Below are 13,712 nucleotides of genomic sequence, written 5' to 3' on the forward strand. Positions count from 1 at the left end.
GTGCCCCTGTGAAAGCTTGATAAACTGCTTAATCTTATGCTTTAATTTTATGGGTAGCAATCTTGGATTACTGTCTTTTCTTCAGTGCTGCAATCCATACACTTGAGCTGTTTTCTAAATTTCACCTCTGTGTTTTCTCCCTCCCACTACAGAAGGCCATAGAACATTTTCTTCTGTCAGCCTTTTAAATTGGATGTTCTCAAGATGATGGATTAATAGACTTCCCTTCTGCCAATTAGCACATATTAGCTATGAAAATTAAAACAGATGTATTGAAGGGAATGTGTGGTGTTTCAAAGGTAATAGGGAAGACTTTCATGAAGACAAGAGATTTTTAGAAAAACTAGCAAATGTTTAGTTGTATGCCTATAACCAATGTACTGGGTCTGGCTGGGATGAGGTTAGTTTTATTCATAGCAGCAGTTACGATGTTTTGGATCTGTGACCAAAGCAGTGTTGCTAACACACCAATGTTTTGGCTATTCCTAACCACTGTGGGCACAGCGTCAAGGCCTTCTCTTTTTCTTCCTCTGTCCCACCAGTGAGTAGATTGGGGGTGTCCAAGAAGCTGGGAAAGGACACAGCTAGGACAGCTGACCCCAACTGATCAAAAGGATATCCCATACCATATTGCATTATGCTCAGCAAAGTAAGTCATGACAGAGAACATCTGCCTACTGATGAGATGCACTGAATAAACTTATTTTGATTTACAAACACACACAGCTTCTGTTTTATCTATTAAACCATATTTACCTCAACCCATGAGCTGTTCTTGCTTTTGCTCTTCCAATTCTCTCCCCTGCCCTGCCCAGGAAAGTGAGTGAGCAGCTGAGTGGGGGCTCAGCTGCCAGCAGGGGTCAACCCACCAGATGACACACACTTCCCCAAATCCACACAGCGAAGCACAGGAGGAGAAAAGGGTCTGGCTTCTACACAGTATGGATATTCCATATGCTTATATTTTGTCCCAAACTCCATATACCTCAACTGGTGCTTGCACCCTGAGTAACACTGGTGCAAACCCACGTGGACTTCAGCAGGCTCTATTGCAAGATAACAACAGTGCAGTACTTTCAGGCATTGACAGAAGTGAGGGGACAATGGAGTGTTTTTAAGGGTTTCTTATTATGCAAGTTTATTGTCATCTAAACCCACCAACATACTAAAGCCCAAGATGGAAACTTCAGTTCAGAAGCCTGTAAGAGCATGTTTTCAACCACTGATACAAATAGCCAGTCTCCACTGCAAGAGACATACTTAAAAAACACTGCACAGCAGAAAGAAATTGTTTTCAATGATCAAATAAATAATTTACAGTGATATGTAACAAAAAAAAATTAACAGAAATCTAACAGAGATTTCAGACAGATTGTTGCTTAGAATTTGCAGTCCTACACAGCAGAAGTCTCCCATTGCAAGACAGGCATTACAAAATCATGGTCAAAATGCACATTTTACTGCCAAGCTGTTCTGAAGGACTGCTGCTGTCTAAAGCCATGGAACAGCAGTCTGTGAGGACTTCCAAAGAACTTGTGATAATCAGACTTTCAGAAGAAGCAGGTCAGCACCCTTCTGTAGAACTGATGATGTCCAAAGTTTTGGAAGAACGAGCACTGTAGCCTTTCACACTGGCATCTCTTATGACTATCTCCTGGGCAGACGTAAACATTAATGGAACAAAGCCCTCACTGTCCGCTGTGAGAACAATCCAAGATGAACCTGTGAAGACATGTAAATGTCTAAGTTGTCCTGTAATTAGGTATAATGTATAGAACATTTATTCCAAAGTGCAGGTTAAATGCTTCTGTACATTTTTTTTCCCCCTAGAAAAACTGTAAAAAGCTATAGTAAGATACATGTTGTATGATCTCAGAACAGAGGACAGTTAGCAAGTACACAAAACAGCTTTTGGACCCATCATGCCACAGGAGAAGAAAGTATAATAAATGCACATTTCAAATAAGGAGGAGGGATGAATCATAGAAGGGCTTAGGTTGAAAAGGACCGTCAAGATCATCTAGTTCTGACCCCCCCTGCCATGGGCAGGGACACCTCCTGCTAGACCAAGCTAGGCTGCTCAAGGCCCCATCTAGACTGGCTGAACAGAAGTCATAAGCATCCAGACTTCTCTTTAATTAGGTACTTGTAAACTACTTCACAGTGCTTATGCTGTGCAGGCACTGTAAAAAGCAGAAATTAATGTAATAAACCAAATTTAGCAACTGCTTCTACTATGCAATTTCAATGTAATTAACTGAATAAACACAAGGAAGAAATACTGTACTGTATTTCACAAACCCCATGCCTCCTGTCCATTTGCTATTTGACTTCACCATTAGCATTATTTTTACAATTTTAAATTTACTGAAACACTGACTGCTACCAACTCACATAAACCAGGAAATGTTCATACTTGTATCTGTTAAGCTGATGAAGATATCAAATAGAGCGTGTGAGGGATGAGAGAATTCAAAGGGACATTTCCAGCTGTTCGTCAATGTACATTACGTAACCTCATGTCAGAACTAAGGTCATGAGAAGATTGTAGCTTAAAAGCATGAAACCCTTTAATCTTTAGGCTTAATGTCTCATTTGGACCAAACTTGAAAATCAATGCAATTCGGGAATTGGAAAGTAGCATTCCTACATTTCCCATTTATCTAATAGTATTTGTAAAATTAATAAGGAAACCTCCTGTAATGTTGTTTGCTTAAAAATATATCTAGTGAGGCAAGTTGTAGGCATGATGTTTATTGACTCCTGGGCAACCAATTCTGTAAAATTTACCTTTTTACACTAAAATGAGAAGTCAAACCCAACACAAGTAATGGGGAAATTCTTCCTGCCTGAAGTTGTTCAAGTCTTAGAGCTCAAAATAAACCTCCAGCCTGAAAAATTAAGAGAACATTACCTACAGAACTGCCTGCTGTTATCACTGGGTATATCACATGTTCCTGGCTTGAGCCACACTACCAACATAGTCACTGTAACTGAAGCTGCAAGATGAAAATTGCTAACCTAATGAAAGGTAGCGGTAAGAACCTTTTCATGATCCAAGCACTAGGGAATTAACTGATTACAGGTTCATCTGGGTATTAGAATACTAGACATATTCACACAATTACTTGAAGAAAAATAAAACTTGCACAAAGTTAAGAACAGCAGCCTTAAGGCTCTGGGAGCAGGAAGACAGCAGATATGTAGGCAGGTAGCTGTGGGTGTCCTGGTTTTACTAGAACAGAACCATAGGCTAGCCATGGGCTACAGCCCATGAAGGTGGGCTGAGAGAGTTGTGGTTGGTCAGCCTGAAGAAGAGAAAGCTCCAGGGAGACCTTAGAGCAGCCTTCACATATTTAAAGCAGGCCTACATGACAGCTGGAGAGGGACTTTCTAGAAAGGCATGTAGTGATAAGACAAGGGGTAATGGCTTCAAATTGGAAGAAGCCAGATTAAGATGTGACATTAGGAGGAAATTCTTGACAATGAGGGTGGAGAGGCACTGGAACAGGATACCCAAAGAAGTTGTAGAGGTTCCAAGTCTGGAAATGTTTAAGGCCAGGCTGGATGGAGCTGGGTCTAGTAGTGTCTCTGCCCATGGCAGGGGGACTGGAACTAGGTAATCTCTAAGGTCTCTTCCAACCCAAACCAGTCTATGATTCTATGATTTCTTAAAGGATGGGAGATGCTGCACCTACAGAATACAACACAGAAAGTTGTATTCCAAAACTGCTAGCCAACTCAAACTTCCTCTTTGCTCAAACTTCTCTATTTAAAATAGATGAAAATAAATAAAAGCACTGGGTGACAGCAATTTTCCTGTATTTCCAGCTACTTGATAAGGGGGTACCAATATGTAGAAATTTGTTCATTTATTTAGTGTTGGTTTTTTTTCAGAATGTAAAGATCATTCTCAGTAGAAGGCCAGAGAAGAATCTTTATGTTTTAAACAATATTAGTAATTTTTTTTTTTTTAGTACTACTTCATTATTTATTCCTTGTATATTTTCCAGATGGGATTAGGCACATTGCTGCCACTCACTGAGAACATCACATGTACTTGAAGAGTTTTGCACTATTAGGTAATTACAACATACCATGCTGCATTTCTACAAGAGAGAGATTGAATATCTGCAGGATTGTATTGAGATGGAGTTTACCACCACAGAGAATAACAGCTCGTCTTTCATCTGAATCACTTCTGGAAAGCTGCTTCTGAAAATTCATTAAAAAAACCACATTAGACACCATGATGCATATTTAAGCAGAGACATCAAAATGGTGCTAATCAAAACAAGATCACAGACATGCCTTCAACTACATCTGTAGAAGTCAAATGCTACATTCACTCAAACCCATTTGTAAGATTAGTATATTAAAGTCCTGCTCTCAAACGTGATCTGTGAGCAACAGATCTGTGAGCAACAAGTAACTGTACTAGTTCAGCATCAGAACAGGAAAGGAAGTCACATTGCTGCTAAAGAAATCATGAGCTTCATTTACAATACTGATTCTCATCCTACTACCTGTGAGGGATGCTGTCCCCAGGAGTTTGTAAAGCTGCAGGTTTTCTATTCTCCCCTCTCTCCATCCAAGACTTACAAGGTAGGAACTCCTGGCCATAAATGTTTGGGATGAGGAACAGACATCGGATCAGAGGGGCTTGTTTGTCTTACCTACGACCATCACTGCCCAAAGTCTTAAAATCCAAGAGGTGTCTTCAAAAAACATCCCCCACAGGGCAGCTTAAAAGCATTTTTCAGAACTGCAAAAGGTCAGTTGTTACCAAAACTACAAATTCTCATTGCAGAAGATCAAATTCACATAACCATGTCACCTTCCAGGGAAGCCTTGATAACATCCCTGGATCATGACAGAAATACGATGAAGTGAATTCTGACTCCTTCCCATGCTGGGGACAGATCCACCCATGTGCAAGGAGGGCGTATGGTAAAGGGCAGGTCAGTGACACACACATTGTCTTTGCCCCCTGCACTGTTAAAATATCTGCCCTCTCAAAGACAACTGCTTATTTGAGACGTTTTGTGATTCTTCACCATTTTATAAAATACAGCCAATAACTTGAGCAGCAGGGAAATGATCAGGGCTCAGCACACGAGGTGAGGATCCCTGTTCACCTGTTAATGATTTCTGAATTGAACATACTCTGACTGAAGTCAAAACACAGTGTTTTCTGCCAGACTCTCCAATGTTGTTTGTAATTCAGAAGTCATGTGTTCTTCTCGCCACAAACCATTAGTGATCAAAATGCACAGGTAAAATTGTAGCATTACTTTAATTTGAAAAGCACTCCACAGAAATGTAGCTAGTCCAGCTCTTGGAACACCAAGACAAGCCAATTCCTAACTCAGATTCCAATTAGATATAAAGAGAGGCTTGAATATAAAATCTTAACAAAATTTAAAATAGGCTTCTGCACAAACACCTCCTATGAATGACACACTAGAAGGAAACTTTCACTTCTAAGAGCGACTTAAGAGAGACAGGAAAATTGGAGCTAATGCAGTTAAATGTTTACAGTGGAAAACAATGAAGAGACTGTGGGGATATGATCTAGGACCTAAGAGTTCAGTGCTACAAAAATTGAGAATAACTTTTTGCCATAATAAAGCTGCAAATAAGAGATTATTGAAAGGACAACAACAGTTTAAATGACTTAGAATAGTAAGGTTTATTAATCTGAATTCTAGAAGAGACCTAGTAGATTTGTGCCACGCTTTGACAATCAGGTAACTTACACTTTCTAGCATGAGCTTTGGAAATGCCTTCCACAGAAAACAATGTAGAAAGTGTCTTCCACATGCAACTTGCTTTTAAACCCATTTTGAAGCTATGTTAATATAATTATCTATTGCTCATAATACTACTTAAGAATGTCTGTGTGCCAAAGTATTTTCATGCTTCAGCCTCTGTTGTCCTCACAGAAAGCTGGGAGGATGATACCAATTCCCATACATGGAAAGGTTCACTTGTCTAAATCTTTAAACAGGAAGTTTCAGAACTGACAAGGAAAAATGTTACTTTCCTAGAACTTCAAACAAGTCTAACTCTACAACTGAACAGGCATGGCCTCTCTGGAGTCCCACTAGCCTCTGTGTAGAACTTGGGTCAAAGACAGAGACTCAACAAAGTTGGGTCTGCTTGGGTCAAAGACAGAGAGCTCAGTCCAGTGTAAAGTGGGGACAGGGGCTGCACACTCCTTAATATATTACATGACTTTAAAAACACTGAGCACCTGCAGAGTAATGAGATTCGTAGCATTTCCTCCCCTTTCTGTAGGTGGGGCTACCTAATCTTATTGATCATGAGAATGGTCCTTTTTTCACCAGAAATGCTCTGCTTTTACCACTGGTGCAGAGAACTGTGCAAGAATGAAACCTACACTACAGCATCCATCTGAAATGGCAATAGTTACAGGTACACAAGAGTCCAGTTTAAAGGTTTAACTGAAATTCTTCCCTCATTCTATCTCCCATCTGAGAGAAATACAAATACATAGTTTCAAAAGAACTGTAAAGAGGGATTAAGATACAATTTCAGAAAGAGTAGGGAAGGACAAGAACAAGCCAGGCTTATGTAAAGCCTAAGCAAATCTAAATAAGACTCCTGTTGGATTTATCTGGGTGCAGCAACATCGTATGTACTAAATCTGCATGAACTAAACATTCTAAGCGTACTCTGACAAGAGCTCATGCTTTAAATCCCTACACAGAACATACATCTAAAACCAGATTTTATCATTAAAACTTACAATACTAAAATTACCTGGCAAGTGATGTTAATAAAAGAGGGTTCCTGAGAAGAAGGATACACTGGAAGATTTCTCTTCCCAGATTTGAGGAGCTCAGTTAATTCAGACAGATGATGCTGAAGTTCTGTGAAGTTAACAGACAGTTTTTCTACGTTTTTCAAAAAGTAACTTGCCTCCTTTTCACTGAAGAGGTTATTCCTGTAAGAATTTGGCATTTTGGAAGCTGCATCTGCCTGCCTTTTTGGCGATGTTGGCTTGTTAGGAAACGCCAGCGATGTGGCAGACAGTGCCGCAGTCCGATTAACTGGTTCAGCATCTAGAGACTCAACAGCTGGGTGAAAATTCAGGGAAATCTTTTTATCTTTGTGGTCATTCAAGCTCAACAACGAGCTCTGTTCATTAACAGGACTCTTAATTTCTTCTATAAGTTTCCTTCTGCAGGTAGGGGACTGAACGGCAGCACGATCTGGTACCAAGAGTCCACGGCTGAGAGGGTGAACATCTGCAGAGAGGTCATGAGGTATGTTTGAAAGGTTCAAATTGGAGCTCCCATTCAGTGGTGCAGATGTTGAACGACCCATTTCAAACATCAGTTCTTTAATCATCAATCGGATCATGTATTTGTCGGATCTTGAAGAGGGAAGAAACGCAGGGTCAGTGAATTTTTGTCTTCCAACCAGTATCAGTAACAATTTATTGGTCAGGAAGCACAAACCCTTTGGTTTCTCATTTTTCCCTAGCTGAATTTGTTGAATATTAGGTAAAGAGGATGAAGTCAGTGAATAGACTAAAATAACATTACAAGTATTGGAGGCAACTGACACAGTTTGAGTTTTGGGGTCAAAAGCCATTATATCAGGAACCAGAATGCCTGGGATGCTACCCTTTTTCGTAGAGGTAACCTTTCTTTCAAAAGTCACCAAGATGAGATGTGAAGAATCTTGGCCACTTCCCGTTAGGTAGTCCTTGGGTCTCAGATGAAGGAGAGGACTGGAATCAGCACCCTGCTTGCTAGATAGTATGTGCGTTAGATCCACAGGAGATGTAACAGCAGGCAAGGGCTTCTCAGAGTCCAGTGACTTTTTCCCCCCATCCACAGAATACTCCTCCTCACCACCTAAGCTGGACTGTGAGGGGAAGGACTCTGTTTCAATGCTTGCTGGAACTTCAAATGCAGCACCGGCATTTAAGCCACAGATCTTGTCTAGAGGAAGCTCAGTGGCAACAGCAACCTGGAAATTCAGAGTAGCTTCCACAGCACAGATGTAGCCTCCCACATCAAAGATAGGGCAAAAAGAACAAGCATTGAGCGTTTTCTGAGCATCATCCCAAATGTAGGAATGAAGGGCACTGCCTACTCCCACTACCAAGCGATTGCCTTCTTTGGTCCAACATGCACAGTGGATCAGACCGCTGCCTTTAATATCTGCTTTAATTCTGGAGTTGTTGAGATGCACAGAGTGTAAGACAGAGGCATCCCGTGTAGTTAGCACAGCCAAAATCTCCTTCTTTGGATGCCACACGCAGCCTTGGGGGAGCACAGGAAACGGCTCGCTGATGTCACAAATCTGCGACACTAGGAGCTTATTTCTGTCTGTGGCATTAAAGCAAAGCTCCCAAATGGTGATGTGCTTTTTATGTTGAACAGCAAGCAGAGCTGGGGCATCAGGGGGACAGGGGCCCCAGTAGAGTCCATGGACATGTTCAAACTGACCAACAACACTCGAGTCACCAAATTTTGGTTCTCCATTATGAAGGTGTAAAGAAGTTAGTATCACTTGTTTCCCATCCGTCCAGGCAATACCATGCACAGGGTGAATTGCTTGGTACAGGGCATTAAGGCCAGTTCTCAGAAGCTTCGCCTTTCCAAGCTCCATGATCTTTAATGTGAGGCATCTAAACAAATCAGAAGAAAACAAACAAACAGACAACCACCCACACAATTTTAAGAAAAAGAATCTTTGCTGTTTACATAGGCTTAGCCTGATGCATTTTCATCACAAGACCAGTCCTTTCATTCTAATCCACAGCCTGCTGCTTCTCAGAGTATTTTTCAAATTACTTCAGTATTAAAAAAATTTCCAAATCTCACCTCTTACTCAGCTCCACGGACCACTTGTGATCAGATAAAATAATCCCTTATAAGTATGGCCAGGCATCAATGTATTATCTACAAATCTGTATTAAGTGGGTAAGAACGAGGCATTTGTATGGTTATTCCAGAAAGCTCTCTAAAAAGCAAATGCAATTTTGAAGAAAGTTAGGATCAAAGCAGATTTTTCTGAGGAAATTAATAAGAACAGGACTTAAAAGAACTTAGAACACAGAAGGGAGACAGGCCCATCTACCATACTCTAATAGCATAGGAATGACTCTCAGTCTTCAACATCCTCTAATATAGTGATTTTCTCTTTTGTTTGTTTTTTTTTTTTTTTCCTTTTCCCAAGTGATTAAACACCTTTTTGTCAAAGTTCACAAACCACTTTGTAGCTCACTAGTGTTGGCTGGGTACAAAAGACAACAGCAGTAGGCAGCTGGCAATGCCTGCAGACTGGTATATTCACACACTTGAGTATCCATGCAAAAATATGCATACATTTTTAATATCTGGAGTTATTCTGGGGACATCTTTTATCATTTGGATACTGCTTTAGGAGTACTTATTTTCATAGTGCCTTGCAAAGTAGAAATTACTATTTTGCAGGTAGGAAATAATCCAGAAAACCATCATTCCATTGTTTTTGGAAAAAAAAAAGTTACATGAATTGCCTGATGCCTCAAGAGAAGCCTTTTGAGTTCTCTCTGCATAGCCTAACAGCTTCAATAGGGAGAATGGGAAACTGCTAGCAATCATTATTCTCAGTGATCTGTAATCAGGTGTCTGGAACATCCAGAAGCCATATGCAAGGCACCAAATCTTTAGAAAGGTTCAGGATTTTACACATATTTCTAGCTTTTGAGCTGCAAGCACAGGAGCCAATTCAAAGGTGTTGATGGTTTCCTCACTCATGATTTTCTGTAGGATTTGGCTCAACTGCAAAGCCATGGCACAGAATGAGTTGCGGCTTTAGTAGGAAACATGAATCAAACGAGAAGAAAATGTTTGAGAAAGTGACAAAGCCTTCCAATTTGACTATGTGCAGGTTCTGGCAGTACTTGGTATTTCAATTAACTACTTGTGAATAACCCTAAAACTTGGGGGAAGGAGATTGGAAGAGCAGATTTTCAAGTCTAAAATCTGATAGAAAAAGTTATGTTATAATGATCAAGATAACTTATTCTCAAAGTAGTAAAAAGTACAAAATAATACACTTATTCAGCAACAAAAAACCCCACGGATCTCTCTTCAGAATACTTCCCTAGGCAGCAGTATAGCAAAAAGGGCTCTGATTTACAGTGGATCACAAATTGATTATTTCATTAATGTGAGAATTTTGACAAATGAAACAGTATCATTCTGGAATGTTTTTGAGATGGATGCCATACACATGGGAGATAACTTGCTCAATTTCTCAGAGCTATCAGTATCCTCTAGAGTACTGCACCTCATCCTGAGTTTAACAGTTTAAGGATGATGAAAATGCTTAACAGAGCTCAGGGACCACAGAAGTGAAGTGAGTTCACTCAAGTTTGGATAAGTTTGTGAGAGGAAATTTGCGAACACCCACCCACCTGCTGATCCATCATTCTCCAGGTGTGCTATGGAGAGTGCAAGAAAATAATCAGCTTAGTTTCAACAAAGGAGATTTAGGTCAGCTATTAAGGAAAATTCTAACTATAAATGATAGCTAAGCATTGAAGCAGGTTACCTTGGAAAGGGGGAGAAGGCACTCCATAAATTTCATAATCTGCAAGAGCCAGTTAGGTAAATGTCTGTCAGGCATAGGTTTAAGCAGACTGGATCCTGCCTCACAGTAATACAGCACTTGAGATACTTCCCAATCAACCTCTTCACCATCTACTTGGTTCTCCTCTAAACTCAATCTCATTAAGCAACCACCACCTGGAGTAAGGCAAAGTGTTATACACTACTGGGCAACACTTACCAACGCAAGGGAGATGACACCATGCCTCATAAGATGCCCTATGATACTAAGCCTCCGGGCCACGCGGAGAGCCTCCTGTGATAGCAAGAGACGATCCACACTGTCCCCCACAGACCTAATAAAACAAAGACAGCAAGATACCAACCGGCCATTGCACCCTGACAATTCGCGCCCAAACCCATCAGTAGGCCCACCACTGCTCCCAGCAGTGCGGGCCATGGCACTCAGGGTGCCGAGGCATGCCACCACCGGCGAGGCGCCCGCCAACCCGCAGGCAACCCCCTTTGCAGCCACCCCGGGCCTCGCTTCACGCCCTCGCATCCCAACCCGTCCAGGTAAACGCGAGTTCCCCTGGGGCTGGCGTCTCAGGCATGTGGAGAGGCCAGGATGCTCGGTAAAACACGGCGCCTGTGACCAGCCCCTCTGAGCACCGAGAAGACGCTGCGGGGGTACTCCGTCGCGGCGGGGCACCAGGCTGTCATAGAAAGCAGCAAGAGAGCGCCAAAACACGCCTGCCAGTGCCACTTCCTCCACGCCGCCACCCCTTCGCACTAGCGACCGGCCGCTTCCTGCACAGGCCCGCCCGCACCAACATTCTCCACCTCCCTCCACAGCCCGTCCACTCCTTCTCCTCCCTGCCACGACCAGCAGCCTCACCCGTCCGGCAGCTCAGCCCCGCGATAGTGTCCCCATAGCCATAGAACGCAGCACGCCGCTTGACTGTAGCGGGTACCTCCCGAGCCCGGCCCGGCCTGGCCCCACCTCCTGCCCCGGCCCGCCTCCCGGCCCTGCCCGGGCCTGGCCTGGCCTTGCGCAGGCCGGCACCGCCCGGCGGCAGAGGGCGGGCAGTAGCACGCTGATCCGACGTTCAGCAGCGGCGCTCTAGCCGGGCACCACTGAGCTCAATGACCCAGCAGGCAGTGCCTGCAAGTGGCGGGCTGTAGAACCACAGCTCCCAGCAGGCAATGGGACCCATGACGTGTACGTCCCCACGCGCCCCACCCTCTCCGCGATCGCAGTGGCTGCGCGAGCGGCCTCATCAGGCCGCCTTAAGGGTTGCCGCTACACAGGGCACCTGGTAAGGTCACGTACCGTGTGACGTGACCGAGTGTTGGGGAGTAAAATCGTTTACGTGTAGAAAATGTGTGATCGCTTAAAATTCGGGGGAATTGAAACTTGTTTTGCATTGCTTAAAGTGAGTGACTTGAGTGCTGTGGCCCTAGCCTGCTGACCATAACTGAACTTTAGCATTGTCAAAATGGAGAAGTACTGGAACTCCTGTGGAATGAGATAAGCTGGACCAAACCTGTAATTCAAGGAAAGGACCTTCAAGGAAAGAGAAACTATCCCATCTGAAGCCAAAAGAAGACAGAGGAGATCTGGGTGCAGATAAGGTGGAAGGATGATGGAACTACACAAGTAGGAATAATTCGAAAGATGTTACTCCAGTCATTGTGGAGGAAGAGGCTTGGGGAAAAGTCTGTGTGTGTCACATGGATAGGCACGTGAACACTTCATGGGATAGACTGAGGCCTTTTTCACTTAAGTGAGTAAAACATATGATACAGGACTATTCCAAAAGTAACTTTGCTCCTGATAATTGCATCAGGCCTAACTTAAAAGTCTCTGAGACTTTCAGTTATATTGCCACAGTGCTACTTTGTCACTACTTAGTAGTGCAGAGCAGCGTGATCATTATACAGTTTTTGAAACCCATACTTGAGATAGAATGTTTAAACATGGTGCTTTAGAGAGCTGCCAAAGGTGTGAAAACAAAAGTGCTCGCGATGGCCGCAAGGTCAAATACATAAGTACCTCAAACTTACCCAAAGAAGAACGCTAGGTGGTGACCTGGCAATATGGCATGAGTGCCTGTACAGAGTGGAAAAAAATCAGAACTAAAGAATTCATTCATTTACTGAAAGAAATTTTAACTTGATGATCTTTGAGGCCTCTTCCATCCTTGGTGATTTTGTGATTCTGTGATAAGTATTGTAAATAACAGATACTGTTATTAGACACAAGGATGTTTTTCAGGTGTATTTGCAGGATTAGAAACATGTTCTGCTTCAAACTGTTCTGTGTCATTTAGAAATCTGATAATGTCTGTCTTCACTATACTAAGTCTGTGAACCTCTGCTTTACTTATTTGATTTTAATAATTGTGCCAATTTCAGGGAAAGAAATTACTTCACCCAAATTTTTAAAGCAGTAATAAAACAAATAACTTCTTGCACACAATTTTAATGTAGCGTAGCAGGCAATCTAGTTAACCAAATAACTGTGAAGTAATAGATGTGTTTAATAATTAAAAGATCAGAATTATTTTGACCTGCTTAAAATAATCTTTGTGAACAAGGTAATACGATGTGCTCAGCTACAGAGCATACCTCTGGTCATAGGTGATTCAGAGTGCTGACTGTTTTGTCTGTGGGAGGATACTTGCATGGGACAGACTTTATTTAATTCAATTAATTGAAATTGTTTCTTTATACCAGGAATTGAAACTGTTCCTCGTGATGTTTCTGACAGCATCACTGGGACGGTATTAATGCTAAACCTCCAAACCCATTAAATGCCTTCAGACCACAGATCTACCTTCTCAACCCAGCCTTGGTGTGGGGTGAAGTATTGTAATTGGATTTTAGCATATCTGTGCCTTAGTAAGCAGGCTTGCTGTGGTCCCCAGGAAGAGAAAAAAGATTCTCTGCAAGTATTAACAAGACTCAAAATTCAGTGTGAAAAATGTTTTAATAGTAGCTTAAATAAATCTCATTCCTTTTATGTTTCTGTGAATGTACAGGGTAAAGCATTCATGGCATTCCATGGTTTCTTCTGGGGCCTGTCCAGCAGCACAAGGTGCTAGGCCTCAACACACATGGCTACTTGTAGAA

At 42.2% G+C, this 13,712-nt stretch overlaps 1 protein-coding gene across 2 annotated transcripts; it reads right to left on the minus strand.

The window, feature by feature from the left end:
• Nucleotides 1–1,122: 1,122 nt before the first annotated feature.
• LOC104304582 (WD repeat and coiled-coil-containing protein) lies at nucleotides 1,123–11,557 on the minus strand. Of its 2 annotated transcripts, XM_054179906.1 has the most exons (5): nucleotides 11,476–11,557; nucleotides 10,819–10,933; nucleotides 6,787–8,668; nucleotides 4,098–4,215; nucleotides 1,123–1,722 (listed from the first exon to the last, which is right to left on the minus strand). In XM_054179906.1, the coding sequence occupies exons 3-5, from the start codon at nucleotides 8,647–8,649 to the stop codon at nucleotides 1,565–1,567; spliced, it is 2,139 nt and encodes a 712-aa protein (XP_054035881.1). In that variant the 5' UTR covers nucleotides 8,650–8,668; nucleotides 10,819–10,933; nucleotides 11,476–11,557; the 3' UTR covers nucleotides 1,123–1,564. The 2 variants fall into 2 exon arrangements, with proteins under 2 accessions (XP_054035881.1, XP_009903641.2); XM_009905339.2 differs by lacking the exons at nucleotides 10,819–10,933; nucleotides 11,476–11,557 and adding an exon at nucleotides 8,865–9,155.
• Between the last annotated feature and the right edge of the window lie 2,155 nt (nucleotides 11,558–13,712).

This window comes from Dryobates pubescens, chromosome 3, assembly GCF_014839835.1.
Source record: "Dryobates pubescens isolate bDryPub1 chromosome 3, bDryPub1.pri, whole genome shotgun sequence".
In the NCBI taxonomy this organism is placed as follows: domain Eukaryota; kingdom Metazoa; phylum Chordata; class Aves; order Piciformes; family Picidae; genus Dryobates; species Dryobates pubescens.